At 42.5% G+C, this 20,498-nt stretch overlaps 1 protein-coding gene across 7 annotated transcripts in view; it reads left to right on the forward strand.

Annotated features, from left to right (window-relative positions):
• Positions 1-11,894, forward strand: part of GULP1 (GULP PTB domain containing engulfment adaptor 1) — a 92,144-nt gene extending 80,250 nt beyond the window's left edge. For 4 of the 7 annotated variants that reach the window (XM_081897724.1, XM_081897729.1, XM_081897727.1 and 1 more), the window contains 3 exons: positions 285-423; positions 5,669-5,763; positions 9,181-11,894. In XM_081897724.1, the coding sequence (XP_081753850.1) occupies positions 285-423; positions 5,669-5,763; positions 9,181-9,252 (306 nt within the window). In that variant the 3' untranslated portion in view covers positions 9,253-11,894. Of the gene's footprint in view, positions 1-284; positions 424-5,668; positions 5,764-7,392; positions 7,404-9,180 lie in introns of all 7 variants that reach the window. The other 3 variants (XM_081897728.1, XM_081897730.1, XM_081897726.1) reach the window with 2 other exon arrangements.
• The last annotated feature ends 8,604 nt before the right edge of the window (positions 11,895-20,498 follow it).

Consider the following 20,498-nt stretch of genomic DNA (forward strand, 5'->3'; position numbering starts at 1 on the left):
CTTTTGTATCTAAAAGTCATTCAATTCTGGATACACCAGATACGCTAAAACTGCGAAAGTATTACAATACTGGTTGGTGCGTGACTGAAGGCTTTAGCATGTTTCATAAACCTCAGGCTGCAAATGCCAATTTCTCATATCAGCTCTTTTGTTTTTTGCATGCCCTCTTCTGTTTGAAAACGTAGCTTTTTATCTTCTGCATTGCATGCAAAAAGAAAAAAAGTTCAATATTGTGATTTTTGTCATGTGAAATTTTGCCCTAATGTTTATTGTCCTTATTGTAGGCAGGCAGTGTGACACCTAAATCACCCTCCACTGACATCTTTGATATGGTTCCCTTTTCTCCCATATCCCCTCAGTCATCAACACCTACTCGCAATGGCACACAGCCTCCTCCAGTGCCCAGTAGATCTGCAGAGATCAGTAAGTTTTGTAATGAACTGACCTGATTTGTTTTCATCTTCATACTAAGCCAAATACGGTTTTTGGAAACCACGCATTTAAAAACGACAGTGCTGGGTTCGCAGTGTTCCTGTTCTTTGGGTGTTTGGGGGGCATCCTGTGACCCTTTGATATGTTCAAGTAATTAACTCCACTCAAGGCAGAAATTAAGATAGCATGTTTGTTGTAAAGGTTTGCTTGTCCCCCTTTGGCTGTTAAAACTAAGCAGTTCAACTATATATGTGCTAACTAGGGGACTGGATCTATTGTTTCATATTGCACAAAAGCAATCTGAGGATATGTTTTAGTCCCGTGTTAACTTCAGGAAAACACTTCTACGGTCTTCGTTGTGACACTTCATCCGTGATTCAACTAGTACCGCACCTTTTTGTGTGTGTCCCCATGCTGAAAAGAAAATGTGGTGGCAATCTCATATTCCAGCGGCTAAAGAAGGAACACACAGGGGACGCTATGTTTTGAAGAAGAAAAACCTGTGCCCATCAAATCCCGCATGGAAATATTAAAGTAGTTTACACTCGACTTCAGAACCACCTGTGTGGTTCTTTTGGGAAGCATCTCAGAAGAAGTAAAGCGTTACTGGATCTGCCTTTATTATTTTAACCCTGGTAACTATGACCAAATATCTGCAATTACTCCCTCACAAAGCCAAACTACTCAATAATTTCTACGGCTATCCGGTAATATAGTTAACATTAACTTTGTTATAACATTAAGTATAAGTGGGATGGTGCCAAATGTTCAATAGTTTTCTTATTGTTGGGGGTACAACTAATGATTTTGGCAATGTAAATTCCCCCCGCTTCCCCCCAGATCAAATTCCGCTTTGATTGAACACTCACACCCACACAAAAACATTACTTCAAACCAATTTTGTGCCATCATTTCTCCTTGATCACCAGATGTCATCAAAAGCAGCCAGGTTTGGCTAACTCACCTTACCACTGAGGGCCATTGCAAGTGAGACTTGTTTAAACCGGGGCGCAAATTTCAGTACAGCCGTACCTTGGATTCTGAATGTCTTGGTCCTCGGATGCTTTGGCTTCCAAACGCCGCAAACCCGGAAGTGAGTGTTCTGGTTTGAGCACATTCTTTGGAACCCAAATGTCCGACAGGGCTTCTGATTGGCTGCAGGAGCTTCCTGCAGCCAATCAGAAGCCACGCTTTGGTTTCCGAACGTTTTGGAAGTCGAAAGGACTTTTGGAATGGATTCCATTTGACTTTCAAGGTACGACTGTATAAGGATTGCCAAAGAATCACCAAAAGAGGGTAGCTTCTCTCCACCCCATGCTGCAGCATTTCCAAAGGTGTTTGTGTGAGAGATAACTGCAAGGTCCATGTGTCACCTTAAATTACAAAGAAACTAAACTATGGTTTGAATTTCAGTGCACAGCACACCAGCACATACTACTGAAATCACAGGCATTTAGTTCCTCCCCTGCTGCTGCCACTCTACCAGGAGACAAGCCATGGTCCTCTGAAAACAAACAATGAGTGGTAAACAATGTTTGTGCTTGGCTTACTCCTCTTTGTTTGTTTGGAAGACTAACAAGGGACAAGCCTGTGTTATGGCTTGTTTCTTGCCAGTGCAGCAGGAGTGAGGGAGGAGAAAAGGACCCACAATTTCTGCAGCATGCTGTGCGTTCATATACAAACCATAGCTTAGTTTAACTGTAAGTTGAAAATGATAGTTTAGTAATTTTGTGAGTAATTCTGGTCCAGCTCTTGTCATGCTATCTATTGTGCTTTTAACACAAAACAGCCAAGTCAACAAAGACTGTCATTTTTTTATAAAAATAAAAGGCTTTACCGTTTACATTCTTTTTGGGAACAAATTGCCCATTGAAATCTTGAAAGATTGGCCTATTGTTTCTTTCCAAATGTATTTATATACCACCCTCCCATAAAATATCAGGGGTGTATACAGCAATATAAAAACCATTAAAAGCAAGATGGGATAATCATTAAAATGACTGGCCACTCCAGAAAATTTCAAACAACAGCATAGGGCTGCCAGCATATATGAAGTCTTTAAGAGACGCCAAAAACGGATGGTGGCTGTCAAATTTGCTGGAAGAGTATTCCACAATGTGAGACCAACAAAAATATCTGCCCAACAGGCCTCTGTATCACAGCGGTAAACAGCACTCTTCCAGATTATCTCACTGATTGGGCTGGGATAGATAGAAGGGCTCAGGCAGTCCTTAAGGAATGTTGGACCTAAGTTGTTCAGGGCTCTGTACCTGACTTGATATGTTCATCTCCCCAGATAGCAATCAGTGAATTGTATTATGAGCAGAATGTGAAGTACTCCAGGCTGTTTGTGCACTATTTAACCCCAAGAAACATAGATGCCTGGCTTGAAAGCAGAGGTTGATTACCTCAAAGGAAAGGTATAGTTTATGTTTCTGGAAAGTAGTGGAAATCTCCAGCCCTTTTGGAATTACTGGGGGAAACAAACAGGGGAGTTGCAGTGGCTGAAAACGAGGGGGGAAATCCGCAATTATTTTAGGCTTTCGCGTTCTCAATGCCAAGAGACATCTTTTGATGTGTATTGAAGCCAAAGGGGATATTTCTGAGATCAAAGTGTCCCAATAGGAAAAAAGCAACTAAAATCTGACAATAGATGAACGAAATCTTATACTCCCTTCTTAGAAAATAGTTTGATTGCCACCAATAACAAGAGGGCAATTGTTTTGTTTTGTGCCATAAGACTCATGGGGCAGTGGCCTTTCCAGAGGTCTGCAGGTCAAATTTTCTTCAAAGAAACATTTGAACCCAACTACTTCCACTGTCCACATGCGTGCTTCTCTTTTATCCTTTTATTTTTCATAACAGATTACCAAAAGAAGAACCTATTTAGAAACTAATATTGCTAATCACATTTCAAAATCAAGTTCAAAGTCTGGGAAGGTACTGCATTCTCCCCCATAAAATAATGGTCTGAAAGAGGCAATAATACTTTCAGGATCTTATGAAAGCACTAATGAAACAGCTGGCTTAAAGAGTTTGCAATGCAAAGTCCTCTGCTCAGATTTGTTGGCTGAAATCTTGTCTCTTGAACCCACTCACAAGATGGTGTATCAACCATCGTCTCTTAGAGCTCTTCCTAGTTAACTGTTATTTGAAGATAAGTAATGCCAGCCTGGGACACGGGTGGTGCTGTGGGTAAAACCTCAGTGCCTAGGACTTGCCGAACGCATGGTCAGCGGTTCGAATCCCCACGGCGGGGTGAGCTCCCGTCTTTCGGTCCCAGCTCCTGCCCACCTAGCAGTTCGAGAGCACTCTTAAGTGCAAGTAGATAAATAGGTACTGCTTTATAGCGGGAAGGTAATGGCGTTTCCATGTGCTGCGCTGGTGCTGGCTCGCCAGAGCAGCTTCGTCACGCTGGCCACGTGACCCGGAAGTGTCTCCGGACAGCGCTGGCCCCCGGCCTCTTAAGTGAGATGGGCGCACAACCCTAGAGTCGGACACAACTGGCCCATATGGGCAGGGGTACCTTTACCTTTACAATGCCAGCCTACCTTACAGGGCTGTTGTAAGGATTGTTGAGATAGGCACATTGTGTGTTGTAAAAGGAAAATGCAGTCATTATTTATTGGAAGATCTTGCATCTTGTAATAGGTAAATCAGTCTCTCTGTATTTTACTGAATTTAGCAGTCCAGTATATTATCATTATAATGCATTTTCACGAGGTGATTTTATATGTCATGGACCAACAGTGGTAATTTTAGAAGCTGCAACAATCACTTCTAGATCTTTTAAAGTGTGAAACAGAAATGCCAGATTTAAGACCTTTCTCCCGAATACTCCATAACCACACATAAAGCACTGCCTTATAAATCTTCCTTCTGTTATGTTATTATTGTGGTTGAGAAATTCATCCATAAAACAACTTGATATGGTCATACATTCTGGGAGTGTTTGAAATACCACAAATCCACTCCTGTTTTAAAAATAGAAATTATTACACTGTGAAAGGCATGACAGGGATAGATGTGCACCACAAATTAATACAGGAGAGCAACGGGAAATCTGCAAATAAGGGACAAATACTCATTTTTAATATAAAAAAATGAGAGGTGCATTAATCAGAAAAAATGTGTTTTTTTGTAATTCTCTTGTCTGCTAGTTAAAGCAGAATATAATCTGAACTGTAACATTTGGGAAATAAAAGATTTAAAGCATCATGAGAATAGAAGGAGGAAGCAATTGAGCAAGAAGTTGCTTTGAGCTTTCTAGCATTCTAATTTTGGGGGTGCGGGAGTTTTTGGATGCACTGGGCATCAGTCAGGTGATTTCCACCACCTGAATATGTTCTGATGTGGTAGAGTCCCAGGAACAATGTGCTATCTTCTTTTCTCTGAGCGTTCAAATCATCCCTAATTGCTGGGATTACACGCACTGTTTCAGCACTTGCAGTGTCCACAATCCGTGCCCGTAGCATAACTCAACTTGCACTGCGAATCCTGCCAGTTCACAAAGATTAAGAGGGGCTGGCCATCGACTAAACGGACTTGGGCTGTTGGGAGCTGAAGTCTAACAACCTCTGGAGGACCACATGTTCCCCATCACTGGTATGCTCTATCATGCCTGGAGGGGCTTTTGGAAGCTACCTGTTCTGAATGCCTTTGAGCAGCTGTTCTGATTTAGCTCAGTTCTGTGTAAGAGAAATATAATGCAAGCCAAAGGATTATTTCCACCCTCGGGCTTCACCTTTTGATAAGAAACACTACGCAGTCGTAACCAAAACTAATGAGCTGGTGATCTGAGGCTTGTTTGCTGGAACAACTTACTCTGCATATCTGTCCTGCTTAGACAAAACACACACACACACACACATTTCGGTTTCTGAATGATCTGCAGGGGCTGAATGCTTTTAAAAAAAGAAGAAGACTATGCTTCATACAGATTTAGCCTGGAATTCGTGGAGATGCCCTCTCGAAAAATAATTTAGGGGAAATGAAGTGAAAATTAATGGTTGCCAGTTCATGACTCCTTCTCCAGAGGGGCAAGACACAATGATCAAGAGTGGTGGCTCAACCAAACCATCTAGTACAGACCTTCTAGAATACAGCAGAACACTGGTTGCAAATTTTGCTGCTTTGCATTCGCAAATCCAGAGTTTCACCAGCTGTCTGAGTTTCCAAACACTCCACCTCTTATGTGTTGCTGATTCCTTTTTTTTATTATTCTTCTTCTTTCTAGAGAGAGACCTTTTTGGAGCAGAACCTTTTGACCCTTTTAGCTGCGGAGCAGGAGATTTCCCTCCAGACATTCAATCCAAACTAGACGAGATGCAGGTGACAAAACATTTGCCATTGCAAAAATGTTGTTTCTATTGCCATGTAAATATCAGGGGACATTGTTTGTGCTGTAGGTTGCATGATCATGGCCTGTGTTGCAAGGGGGGAGGGAAATAGGATTCATTCAGTTGTTAATAATAGAGTGTTTATCCATCTTAAGCAGAGGTACTTTTTCTGGGGTTCTCCACATGTACCGTTTCCGTCATCCATCACCACTGTCCATGCTGCAGGTAGTCCCAACAACATCTAAGGAGAACAACACTGGCAATAAGTGAATCAGTGTTCAGAATCCTTGTAGCACTTCTGCAGAGGAAATGGGGGCCAATACTGTTCATGCTTCCTCTGGAGAAGAACTATTTATCCCTTGTGGGCTACATGGAGGGTGCAGTTTTGAAGATCTGAATGTAACCACTACAACAGTGATGGCCAAACTTGGCCCTCCAGCTGTTTTGGGACTACAACTCCCATCATCCCTAGCTAACAGGACCAGTGGTCAGGGATGATGGGAACTGTAGTCCCAAAACAGCTGGAGGGCCAAGTTTGGCCATCACTACACTACAATACCACCGAGGAAGAATGCACTCAGTACAAGCAAGCCTTAATATCTCTCTGTAAAACACATTTTGCTCTTTCAAGGTACAACACACTTCGCCTAACCATAATATTGCTTAGGCTCCTAACCAGGTTTGATTCTTACCGTTTGGGGTCCTTAAAAAATGCCTCCTTCTCTTCCCTTCCCCCTCCTTTCATATGTCAGCACTTCATTGTCCATGTTGCCTGCCTTTGTACGTTCTTTAGGCCCAACAGGACTTCTTTAAACCTACCCCCACCCACTCAAATACATGACAAATGGTAGCCCGCTGGGTTTCTCCACACATTTCTCCATCATGATCCCTTCTCTAGTCACCCCATCCTATCTGTGTATGGTTAATCAGCTACTCACACTTCATTTCAAACCCACAAGACCCCTTGCCTATCTCTCTTCATCACTGCTGGGTATCCTTGCCCATTGACTGGCCTTTGCTTACCTCCGTGTAGTGGTTAGGCCTCCAACATCCCCTCACTACTCTTCCTGATCCATTGACACACAGGGCAGTACAGGCCAGTTGGGTGCAGGGCTAGTGGCAAGAAACACCTTTCCTTTTAGCTCCTCTGTAACATTATTCCACTTTTTCCACCCCAATACCCGTGGTTTTTGACAGTATACCATGTGAGACCAAACTATACCAAGTGCATGCACAAAATATTTATATCTATGTGTGACGAAATACCATAAATACCTTTCCAATCTCAACAGTAGGGAAATTATAATTTACTTCAGAAAATGAACTTGGTTGCAATCAACTTTATATTTACTTCTAAATATTTTGTGAGAAATAATGAAACGATAAATTTTGTTGCAATTATTTTATATTATTCGGTTTAGTTGTTTGTGAGATCTGTAACTAGGAGCAAAATCCTATGCATATCTACTTGGATGTAAGTTCTCTTGAGTTCAATGAGACTTGTTCCACGTAATTGTGTATAGAATTGTAGCCTAAATTAGAAATGTTATTACCGATGTTAACCAATCTGCCAGAAGCTCTAATATTTCTTCTGTCTCTTTGTGCTTTCGTGGGTGTGCAGCGTCAGCGATGGTTGGTATATATATATTTTTAATGAGTTTCGATTCATGTCCTATAAAGTATAATAACGTTGATGTCTGAGATCTAGACTTTAGCACTTCAGATTGCTAGATTTCCATTCGTTTTCATTTTTCATGTGGTAAAATTTGAGAAATTCTTGCAGGCTCCTTTCAGAGAGGTATTGACTTTTTGTCTGTAATAGCTCACTATGCTGTACATACACATTATGTAAGAATGAATTCTTTTATTCAATCTGAACTGTAAAACTCAAATGTTATTACTTCAGACAGAGCAGACAAGATGGCTACAATTTCTGTAAAATACAAGCTTTTGAGGGGATGCTGTGCTCTGGGTATATGTGCACCTCAAGTGCCCTCAACCATGCATATGATTAAAAAAAAGACGTTTGATCATATAGGGACCTAATTCACAATGTTCTTCCCACTCCCCATTCACTGAGATGGAAGAACAGTTTCATATATTAGGATAAATGCACCATAGATAAAAAGAGGTGTGCATTGCTAAAGAGCCACACCGCCACTGATATGAGCCAGGAATCTGCTTTGTATTTTGACTTGCTAAAACTATGACCCTTTGCCAGCAAGTATATATTACCTTCCCCAGGCATTCTTTCCCAGAAAATAGAAGGCATGTGCATTGGACTGGTTCTTTACAGTCACATTCCCAATTCTGTCATCCAAACATAAGGCTTTTTACACATAGGTCTCTAAGGAATTGAATCAATGCACGTGTCTTCTGTGGTTGTTTTGTTTTTTCAGTAAAAGAATACTTATTTATTCTTCAGCTCTAGCCAGTACTGTAATCCAGAGGGGAGGGCTACCTTTCAAATCAGCCATGTTTGTAGCATATTTGATTTATAGGTCAAACTGAAACCCTGTAAGCCCACAGGAATAACCCTTATGAAAGTACCCTTATCTTGCCAAGAATCACTTCTTATCTTGAAGGTTGCCTCTTGCCAATTTGTACATAAGGCAGTCTATGCTGCCATAGTCTAAAACAGATCCATCATATTCTCAGTTCCTTATCCAACTAGATCCATTCCAGCTCAGAATGGAACAGCATACTTTTTCTCCATTTGCAAGCCCGATACAGTGGAATGTGACACATCCCAGTGTATATTTTCAATCAGGGTTCAACCTTGACACCAGACACACACACACACACACACACACACACACACACACAAACTTTTGCAGGCTACATACATGTTCCACTGCCACCACCACCTCCAAAACTGACAAAATGCAAACGTTCAAATTCACTTTTTAAATTTCACATTAGGCAGATATTTGATGGGGACCCTAATTTCAAACTGAGGGTGCTTTTCACATATAGATAGTGAGATATATTTTAAATGTCATTCATAATGTTCATCTATTATTAACGGGACAGTGGAAACAGGCAGCTTAAGGCTCAATAGCAGTAACATCAAAAGCATATGATGTGTGTGTGTGTGTGTAATTAAAGCACATTTTTTAAAAGCAGTCACACAAACACAGAGAGAGAGAGAGAGAGAGAGAGAGAGAGAGAGAGAGAGAGAGAGAGAGAGAGAAAGATTAGTTTCATTCTCTATGAAACAAATCAGATGAGAATGTATTACAGAACTCAAAATATCTTATTCCTGCATGGCCAGATGTTCTTTCTTTTCTTTTTTTAAGGTGAATTCCACAGTTATAAGAATGAGCACTTCTCAATAGGCATTTGTAAAATATCACATTTTCTCACTCTTTCCTGTTTCTTTGTTTGTGTTTTTCTTCCTCTGTTTCAGGAGGGGTTCAAAATGGGACTGACTCTGGAAGGCACAGTATTTTGCCTTGACCCTCTAGACAGCAGGTGCTGATGCCAGGAAAAGAACCGTGAAAAGATATTGCCATCTCTTTTTTTTAAGGGGGGGGGCAGTTTTAAAACGTATTACAAATACTGTCAATGTGCCAAAAATGTTTTTTCAACTTGTTCACTTTTGTGAGGTTTGCTTCTGTGAAACTCCAGATAGGTTCCAGTGTTATCCCTGTACAAATGTAAAAAGTCACACGTGTATATGAAACCAAAATGAAATCACACTGCTGTCTTTCTTAGTCATCTTCCGCCACCCAATGGCAATTCACCATGTGCTGTGAAGTTCTTCGAACCATTCATGCAACGCTATAGAATCCCCTCAGTTGGTTTCTTCATTCGCAGTATGTACATTTTTGTTGAAAATCGCCCAGATACTGCATACCACAGTTCACACAGTCCATAAATCCTTGTTTCTGGCCATGATTCAAGCTGCAGTGTGCTCTGTGGTTCTTCACATAGATTTTCCCACATTAATGGCTGTACTTTAACATAAAGGGAGTGATGGAAGCATTCCATCATCACCGATTTGGGGTGCTTCAGATGTTGCCAGGCTCCAACTCCCATCAGCCCCAACTAACATGACTCTCATCAACCCAAACTAACTAGCACGTTGGGAAGATCGGAGCTGAAAACCAGCAACACCCGGGGAACCACAGATTCCTGTCCTAGCTTTAAGAATTGTGATTAGGCGCATAAGCTTATTTTTACATTCCTGGTGGTGTTTGTTGTTTGGAATCTGCTTCACAAAAAGCTATGTTTTTCAGTGGCGAGTGATTGTCTGTTTTCACATCTACATGTGCACACAAGTGCTCTTCTGCACTCAGAAGCATATTTAGGAGGTGGGGGTCGAATGGCGACTCCTCAACACAGATGTTTTGGAAATCCTGTTGATTTCCAAGTGGAGGCAGACTAAAAGTCACTACTAGGTTGCGCATGTCAAGTTGCTACGTAAAAATCCAGCTCAGATTGCCTTATGCACACATGCTTTAGCTAAAAGAAGACACCCTCGATGTTTTGAGGTCAGGCCCTCTGCTAATTCCAGAGGGTTTGAGAGTACATCCTTCAGGATCTTGGAATCCTGGAGAATCATCTGGAAGCACACAAAGGAGTTCTGCTGCTGGGTCATGTGGGAACCCTAGGAAAGCTGCTTGGATCACACATTTGGCAAATAACCTTACTGTGCAATGTACATGTCATTTATGGGTGCATAATTTGATAACGAATAACCCAGAGAAGAATGGTGGGGACAGGTTATCCTGTTGTCATTTGTAATTCTGCGCAGAAGCCCATTCCTGAGCATCAGTGTATTTTTCTTCCACCAGTCTTCAAACTAGCAATAAATGAACATTTTGTTTGTGCATTTCTTGCATTCACCAGTGGAATTGTTCCTTTCTGTTCCCATTTTTGCCATCACTTTTCTCATTTTTTAAAGTGTGTGTGTATGTATACACATTTATATATATATACATATATATGTATATACAATAATTTTTTGGGGGGGAGTTTCCTCTCCTGTAAGGATCCTTTCACTGAAAAGACTTTTGGGGGGTGGGGAGGGTGGATGTGAAGGACAAATAAGAGAAGACACTTAAGAGATTATTTTACTGCTTATATCTTTTAGACGGGGAGAAAAGAACTAGTTTTCTGGTACTTGGGTTGAAAAAAATAATAGCTTTTGACCTTATATTGTGAGGTTTACACGGAAAATAGAATGCATTTATGCAATATTATTACCTTTTTTTAAAAGCTTTGTTCCAGCCTCGGAAGGCGCTTAAGCAGATGCCTGGACAGTCTGGGATTCTTCACTTGCTTAAAGTTGGGCATCTGCTTAGGCACTGTGGCTCCAGCGAGCCTTCCCTATTTTTGCATTGTGTTAAGTCTTCCTTCTTTTCGTTGATCGGTCTGAATGTATACCTATATCTATGGACAGGATCCAAAGAGAACTGCCTGCGTACCTAAAGTGCTTCTGCACATGTACGGGGAAGAATGCAGGCTCTCACATCACACTGAACACCATTCCAGAGGGTCGCCTGACTTTCAGAAAGTGCTTGGCGAGGTCGCAAGGATGGTTGCTGCAGTGGGAAGGTGTGGGACAAACACTTGGAGTGCTTATGCAAAACACCACAAACAGTCCTTTGGATCATGGCCTATGTGTCTGTCGATATAGTTATATACATATATATATATGGAATCACTAATGAGTAGAGTAGACTATGTTTCCTAGAAAGAAATCTATAATTTTGTTTGTCCTATAGTATTTTGCAATTTGTACAACGAGGTTGTTTAGTAGCCATATCAATGGCTTTTTAAAACAAATAGAATTTGTATTTTTATCATACTTTTAAAAAAGAAAGCTTTACGTAATAAGCATATATTTAGGGGCCGTTTACTACGGATGGTAACGAAACACTCAGAAAATATTTGCACATTTTAAGAAACCTTTGTTTTACCGATTTTTACGTGGGTTGATTCTACGAAATGCTAAATATGATCTAACCGATCTCGTCAGTACAAGGACGCCTAAATTAATTCAGCGAGAAAGTACATTTTTAACGAGAGGGTTCTAGTGTTCTGGTTGAAATTTGTATTTCTATGTAATCTCAAACTGTCTGTTTAATTTTGCTCCAAATAAATGTTTTAAATAATTTTGTCTCGTGGAACAGAACTTTTATTTAATACTGATCCGCAGTGCAAAGAAAACGGTAAATATAAAATAAAAACAAAGAAGCACCTACCAAACAATAAAAACCACAAAACTCAACAACAACAAAAATGGGGCCTGCAACAAAGCATTGCAGTTCAAGGTACTCCTGTTCACCTCCCCCACTCCCAAGGGTGCATAGGCCCTGGGGCCCTGGGTGCCCAAGCACACGCAAAATTGCCAATGAAGGGGCTGGGCACCCACAAATTGTGCCAGTGGCACAGGCACACCCCTGCAGAGGCCCCAGGCAGGCGCAATAGCGGGGCCAGAATCCGAGACCAGGGAGAAGAGTCGGCAGAAGAAGAATGGAAGAAATTTAAAGACTATCTACAGAAATATTGTAAAATTAATGAATGTTAGAATGATGTTGGATAGAAATTAAGTGGTTTCCAGCTGTAATGCTTTAAGGGAATATGAGAAACAGGCTCAGAAACAGGTTAAAACTTAATGATAAGGATTTGCTGAACTAACAATTTGAATTGGAATACAAAAAAGGGAGGTATGAGGAGGTCCGGGAAACATGTTAAAGGAAAATGAGAAATGGAAAATTTGCATGTTTCTTTTTTAAAATTATTTTTACTTTTGTATTTTTGTTACTATTTTTTATTTTATTTTTATCTTGATTGTATTATTATTAAAAACCTCAATAAATATTCTATATATAAAAAAAATATCGGGGCCAAGCTTCTGCAAGAGTATAAGAATTCTGTGCCTAATGGTACTGCTCTGTCTTCATTGAGCTGTTCATTTGCTACTTTTGGTTGTTTTTGGTTTCCTTGTGTCTTCCAAAAAAGTTTGTTTGTTTTTTGTACCCCTGCAAACCTCGGGTTTCCCCCCAAAACATGCCGACACCTCATTTGTGGTGGCATTTTGCTTATATAAGGGAGAACACTTGAGAAAATTAGTATATATGGTTGTATTAATACTTACCATATTGTATATGAGTGTACTAGCCATTCATCACTAATATTACAGTAGAAGACTGTACAGCAAACTCCACAATTCTATTGCAACTCCACAAGAATTCGCCATTTTCCAGTTTGCAATTCCCATATGAACCTACCACCTACTGAAATCAATCAGTTCGGTGTCGCGGTTAAGAGTGTCAGACCAGGATCTGGGAGAAAAGAGTTCAGCCATGATGCTCTCTTGCTTGGCGAGGCCACCCCATTCCCTAAGGTGCAAATAACTAGACGACACATAGCATTTTGGTTTGGGGAGCAAATAAGGCCGCAAATTTATTGGTTACAGAGGTAAGGTTTGGCCATAGGCATTGTGGAAGGGGACTGTGTATGTCACTCCCACCCGTGTTTCTAAGGGTGAAGCAAGTGGTGGGGGATGCCCTATGACCTACAGCAAATTGGGGCATCCCCCAAGCTGTCCCTGTTGGAGAATAATAATAAAATGGGGCAGGGTGGAGAACCATGTCTGCTACCTTGAACTCCTCAAATGAAAGACCAGCTCTATTGGGAGGGATTCAACGTTTCACTGGAGAAATGGTTCCATCAGCACAAGTATTTTTCTGCTTTCCAGACAGACTTATATCCCATCTCCTCTCCCTACATGCTGTTCTGGGACTTCTCCCATCTGCCCCGCTCCTGAAGACAAAAGTCCTCAGTGTTTATGGGTAAGCTCTCTATGAGCTTATGATTGTTCTTTCTGATGCAGATAAGCTTGTCGCTAGTTTGTAAATTAGTCTGCTGAAATGACACAGCTCAGAGAAGATATCCCAGAATTCTCTTGAAAGGCCAGTCTGGCAGTCATTGATGCAATACAGTTTCTCTTTGAGTTTAGAGGAGCTAAATAACAATACACCCACACAATAATTTCCCCCCATCGTTAATTATCTTACCAAACTGGAGAAAAAGATTCTGTATTTTCTTCTTTTTAAGACACAATTCGCTACATGTCTGCTCGACGTTCAGGATGAGAACAGTTCTAGTCATTAATTTTTGGCTCTCTTTAAGATGGTTGCTTGACTTGTCTATCTAAATAGTGTTTGTGTCTGCTTGACATTTATATATCTGAAAGCCTTTGGAATCTAGAGTTTCATCCAACACTTAAGATTTTGAACACCCCATTATTCTAAACAAGAATAAAGAAAGCCATCAGGTATTCCTGGCCCTGGATCAATTTTGATTAAAATGAGCTTTATGGAGTAAATAAGTGGTCTATATCACTGTTGCAACATCTCTGGGAAAATACAATAAAAACTATTTGTTGTTTTTTACTCAGCACACTTTTCTGAATCTCAAACTGAGTAATAGCTCTGTTGGTGTTACAGGGCAGATGAAGCAATCTTTTATCATCCGATGACCTCTAGTTAAAATGTTTTGCCAAGATAGGGAAACTGCAAGGCTGAAGACCTAAGATGCCAGGTCCACTTCTTCAACAATTGTTGTGTTTTCATCCTTTCTTTGTCAGGGAACATCATTAACATTGATCACAATGGCTGTGCTCTTTTATCTCTGGTCGGGGACAGAGGGTGGCGCTAGGGAGGGAGATGTTGTTGCACCATTCCTTGGTGTGTGGAGTGCCGCAGGGTGCAATCCTCTCCCTGATGCTTTTCAACATCTTTATGTGCCTCCTTGCCCAGATTGTCTGGAGCTTTGGGCTGGGTTGCCACCAATATGCTGATGACACTCAGCTCTATCTGCTGGTGGATGGCCACACTGACTCGGCCCCGAACATACTGACCAGATGCTTGGAAGCTGTGACTAGATGGCTGGATGGGAGCCGGTTGAAGTTAAATCCTTCAAAGACAGAGGTCCTCTGGCTGAGTCAGGATGGCATGGGAATGAGGGAACAACTCCCTTCTCTTGTGGGGGCCCAATTAGACCAGTGCCTTCAATTAAGAGTTTGGGTGTAATCCTTGACGCCTCCCTTTCCATGGAGGTGCAGGTTACAGCAACAGCCAAGGTGACATTTTTTTCATCTTTGCCACATTAAGCAGGTGGTCCCTTACCTTTCCCACCCCGATCTGGCCACAGTGATCCATGTGACAGTCACCTCCAGGCTTGACTACTGTAATTCGCTCTACACGTGGCTGCCCTTGAAACTGTCCCACAAACTCCAGCGGGTGCAGAATGTGAGGCTCCTCACGGGGTTCCCTCCATGGGAGCATATTCACCCAGTGCTTTACCAGTTGCACTGGCTCCCAGTGGAGTATAGGCTCAGGTTGGAGGTGCTTGTTTTGACCTTTAAAGCCCTTTGTGGATTAGGGCCCTCATATTTACGGGACCACCTCTCCTGGTATGCCCCGCAGAGGACCTTAAGGTCCATGAATAACCATAGTATAGCGGTCCCGGGCCTTAAGGAAGTCAGACTATCCTCCACCAAGGCCAGGGCCTTTTCAGTGATGGCTCTGACCCGGTGGAATGCTCTGTTCCATGAGACTAGGGCCCTTCAGGATTTAACCTCCTTTCATCAGGCCTGTAAGACAGAGCCATTCCACCTGGCCTTTAATTTGAATTCAGCCTGATCTTTTATTTCCCTTCTCTTCCCTTCCCCTCCCCTTTTATGAAGATCACCCGCTCTGAGACCCCACAGCTAATTCTCCCCTGGCCTCCTCGCTGGCCCGAGTAGGACTAATTCAGCCAGCTAGCCCTGGTGACTATCTAATGCTTATTAGATGGATTTCCCCCAAATTGATTTCTGAACTTTGAATTTTGTTGTTATTCATGTTTTTTATGCTGCTTCTACAATTAAGTGTTTTAAATTTGTTGTTAGCCGCCCTGAGCCCAGTTTTCTGAACTGGGAAGGGCGGGGTATAAATAAAATCTTCTTCTTCTTCTTCTTCTTCTTCTTCTTCTTATTATTATTATTATTATTATTATTATTATTATTATTAGGAACTTATAAAATGAAGGTCTTACGATGTAGACCTCCCTATTTACGATGAGTGCCGTACCCCATAGTCAAATTGGACAAGACTTAACCATCCAGAGATCCTTTACCTTATTGCATTTGTATCCCACTTTTTTTAACTAAGTAATACAGAAAATTCACCGTATGGATGATACAGACCAGCTGTAAGTATACATGGGCATGTAGTAGGAAATGCCATGAACTGGCAGAACAATGGGGAAGAAGAGCAAGGGTTGTAGCCAGAAATGGGGCACACCTGGGGATGGGGAAGGAGAGGTTGGTGTACGAAGTACTCACAGGGTGATGGTGGTTGGCAAGGGGATGGGACTCAGTGCACAGGAACCAGAGTAGCAGGACCCATCACCAGAGCCAGAGGAGCCCTGTCTCCCCAAACATGGTGAGCTCTGAGGCATAGGGAGCAGTGGGAGGGACACTCCAGGAGGCTGAGACAAGCAAGGCCGACAGCCCAGCTCTCTAGCTGGCCAGGTGGGGCTCGCTAGCTCTGGGAGGAGGCTAGGAACAGGTGAGGGTCACCTGTCTCATCAGATCCAGATGCTGCAATCAGCATGCAAAGTACAAAACGGAGGGGCTGTGTCTTCACAAATGCTCATGTTGAAGGACCTTAGATGTTCCTGGATCTCTGTGGGACTTTGGACATGTGGATTGACCCTGGATTGATGACTTGACACCAGGTAGGCCAGGAGACAAAAGATTTCTATAGAGGTATAAAGTTCCATACATTTTTCAGTCCTGTGTTTTGAGAGTGGGTTGATTTGGTAGCTGGCTGGTTTTAGTTTGACACGGTTGGTTTTTCTTTATCTCCCACTTGCTTCACTCTGCAAAAAAAACCTGCCAGTATCTTACAACCAGTTGGAGTAGCAAGCGCAGAGATTTTGCAGGGCAGCATTGGGAAGACTTGTAAACCATGCGCTGGACTTGAATCAAAGTTTTTGCTGTGCTAAGATTTTGCTTGGACTTCATTTGCACCAGATACCACTTCACACCAGGGAATAAATGCATGTGGAAACAGCCTTTCTGACTGAAGAGTTCAGGTTGCGGTCAGAGCATACAAGGCCCTTTCATGTTCTGTGGATAGGATTCAAAAAATTTACCTCTACAGGCTATAATTCAATTCCCTCCATGAAGGGGCACACTTCTGTTTCTGGATATATGTTGCTTTTGCTGTGACAGAACAAACATAACAACTGCTCTGGGGAAATGTTAATTTAGGTGGAGCTATCCCTCAGGAAATAAATGCATCTGGCTCGCAACGTGCGCATGTAATTTCTGCGATCACAGCTTCACACGCTTGGTGGTTGGCCAGCTGAAATCGCAAATATTAAACGCATGCAAGGCAGGGAGCTTCTCTGCCATGGAAAGAGCTTTTAAGCTCTCTGCCCTGCTTACTAGGCTTTGGGAGGCTCTCCCAGAACCCTCACGAGAGCTTCCCAGAGCCTTGTAAGCAAGGCAGGGAGGAGCTCAAAATCTCTCTGCCCTTGTGTGAGGGGCAAGGCCTGTTTGGTGCACCAGCTTCAGAAACATAGGGATGTTGTATACCGTATGAGGTTGGGGAAGAAGGGGGTGGGGTTGTGAAACATTCTTTTAGTTGGCATATGTGTGGAGTTTTGTGTCAGCATCATTTGCGTAGGTTTTCTTTCTATTCACTTATTATATTTCTTTGGTAGTGAGAGAAAGAAGAATGGCAACTTACTGTAAGTTGACAGAATATGCACACCTTGCCGACTTAACATATAGAATAAGAGAAGAACATATATTTAGAGAAGATTGGAAAGCGTTTATTGGATATATGGGAAATAATTGTGTACAGCTGAAAACGCTGGCAGCATTAAGATAAATTCAACAGTTTAAATAAGTTTTGATGGATGCAGTAATGGAATCCTGAATGGTATAGTTTTTGTAAAATATGCAGGGATTTATGATATGTAAAACGAACCATGGAAAGAGAAGGGAAGTCATTGATATCTTAAGGATTAAAATGAGTATTTTAAATTGCGAAACAGAAAATTTAATAAAAATTATATATATATAAAGATATCAGCCTTCAAAGTTCACTTGAATTAAAGTTTTGCAGCAGGAGTCTGAAAAAGAGCAGAGTCTAAAATGTAACCAAATTTCTTTGCTCATATGCAGAAGAGGACAGAAGGAAAACTTACCCACAGATAAAACAGAGGACACTGATTTATCTTGCCTGCTAAAACTCTGTGACTCAGGTGGTGAAACAGTCAAGTCTGGTGTTGGGGCAAACTTTATGAATGGAAAATCTTCCAACGCCTAAGTAAAACCACACAAAATTGACTAAGCTGATTCTGATTGCTTTAATGCGGAGAACAGCTCCGCCTAGATGAGTTTCTCTTGTACATGACCACATGCTGATTTGCCTGCTCAGACTTGCCATGGCTTTGCAGTCCATATGGAATTGTGGCCTCCATCTGTGAGATCCGAGTTCAGCAGCTGGACTCAATAAGACCATTTTTGGACTAGTTCTCGGAAAACAAACGGCTTGAGCCAAAAAACAAAAACCCACTGCCATCAATCTCGCAACATACTCATCTTGTAAATATTAACCCCCTTCAAAAAGCAATCGGCCTAACTGTTTCATTCAATTATACACAATTTATCTTGAAGGCATATAGACATTTTTGTAGAAAGGAACGCCTCGGTCAACAACTGTTGTGGTAGAGAATCTAACCATTCTCTTGTAGAATATACACCAGTGATGATATGTGGTAAAATCCATTACTGTCCAGAGCATTACCCAAGGTATATTTTCAGTGTCTGCTTTTGCCCTTTGTGGGATATTGGGCTGCTGTAACACATTATAGGAAATGGAGCAGTTGTGGGAGGAGACCAGGAGAAATAGAAAATGGAGCTGCGCTGTCCATTAATTGATGCAATTTCTACTATTCTGTGCTGATCCCGTGGGCTACCCAAGAGGCGAGGTCCAAGTCCGGTCCGTGGTCAAAGGTGCAACGTGGAGGCAGTCTCTAGTAGCTGAAGCTGGGTGCAGGGCAGGGAGTCGGGTGAAGTCAGGAACAGGCATGCAAGCAGGGAGCCAGGGCGGGTCAGGAGCTCAGGCAGGAAAGCAGGACAGGGTTCAGGCAAGAACTAGCAACCAACAATGTTGCTCCTGCAACTTGGGACTGGGGCTGGCCGGCTTTTATCTGCCCCGAGGCATAGGGTGGCCCCGATCCTCTGGTGACTCGCCTCTCCTGGCCTGGAGGCGAGCACTTCTCCTGCGGGAACTTAGTTCCCTCCGCCTCTCTGCCCTGAGCCTCTGCAGCTCAGGAGAGGCTGGAGGGTTACCGGACCCAGAGGCAACCTCAGCTTCCCCTGACAGGGCTGCGAGTGAAGCACCTGCAGGCAAGGGTCCTCCATCACCTCAGGAGCCAGAGCAGGCTCAGCTGGTGCCTGCACCTGAGGAGCCAGCACAGGTGAGGACCCTTCGGGCTCAAGCCCCAGCCCTGGCTCAGCTGGTTCTGGAGGCGGGGAATCCTGTGCAGGCTGGGATCCCTCAGGTTCAGCCTCCGAGTCTGAATCCCAGGCCATCACATATTCTGAATATGGTGTCCAAGTGCCATAATGTGACCAACTCAGCTAGCAATTCTGTGTTTACCCACATGAATGGGGGTGGATGTGTGTCTGAATACTGGGACCACATACATGGGTATCAAATATAATTGAGAAAAGGGCTTAAGAATAATTGATATCAGTGTTGCCATATTTCCAAAAGTGTAATATGAGCTGGGGGGGGGGGAGTTGTTGAACTTTTTGTTTTCTTGGCCATAATGGTTGAGCTTTTTTGGCAATATCTAAAAAATAATGAGTTTTGGAGTTATTTTTAATGAAATTCGCCAAAACCTACACTTCCGACATGGGCTATATGTCCAGATTTTCCCAGACGCTTCAGCAATTTCAGACTGGACACTGTTTTTGAGTGCTGGATACCGGCTAGGTCCAGGAAATTCCAGACGTATGGTAACCCTATCCATGTGGCAGCTAGAAAGTAGTTGATTTATCCTGACAGGCTATATTAAACAACAACCTATTTCATCCAACACGCCTGGCACAGATGCATCTAATTTAGAAAGCCATTTGCAGTGGAATTGCAACCTGTAGCACCATTTCAGCCAGATTCTTAGTATTTTTAAGCCCTGCAGAGTTCAGTGGAACTGGGTTCTCAATAAGTGTGCTTAGGATAGCACCTTTTGCTTTCTGTTGCTGGAAATTGACGTCTCGTCTAGATGCCCCACAGATTGCAAGCATGACTGCCACAGAACTTTGAGGAGGCCCGGCCCCTTCACTGATTTTTTTTGTGGGGGGCAGCTGGGCCCCCAACACCCCTACTTGGTGCCAATACATAATGAATTTCCTTCCTGTTTGGAGCCAATACATAATGAATTTCCTCATCTCTCTCTTCAGCCAGTGGTGATCGGAAACAGGGAAACATAGTACAGTGGTACCTCAGTTCTCGAACGAAATCCGTTCCAGAAGCCCATTCAGCTTCCGAAACATTCAGAAACCGAGGTGTGGCTTCTCATTGGTTGCAAAAGCTTCTTGCACTCAGCGGAAGCCACATCGCACATCCGGGTTCTGAAAAACGTTCGAAAACAGAAGCATTTACTTCTGGGTTTTTGGCATTTGAGAAAGCCTCTCCTCCTCCC

This window comes from Podarcis melisellensis, assembly GCF_964234715.1.
Source record: "Podarcis melisellensis genome assembly, chromosome: 1".
NCBI classification, from domain to species: Eukaryota; Metazoa; Chordata; class Lepidosauria; order Squamata; family Lacertidae; genus Podarcis; species Podarcis melisellensis.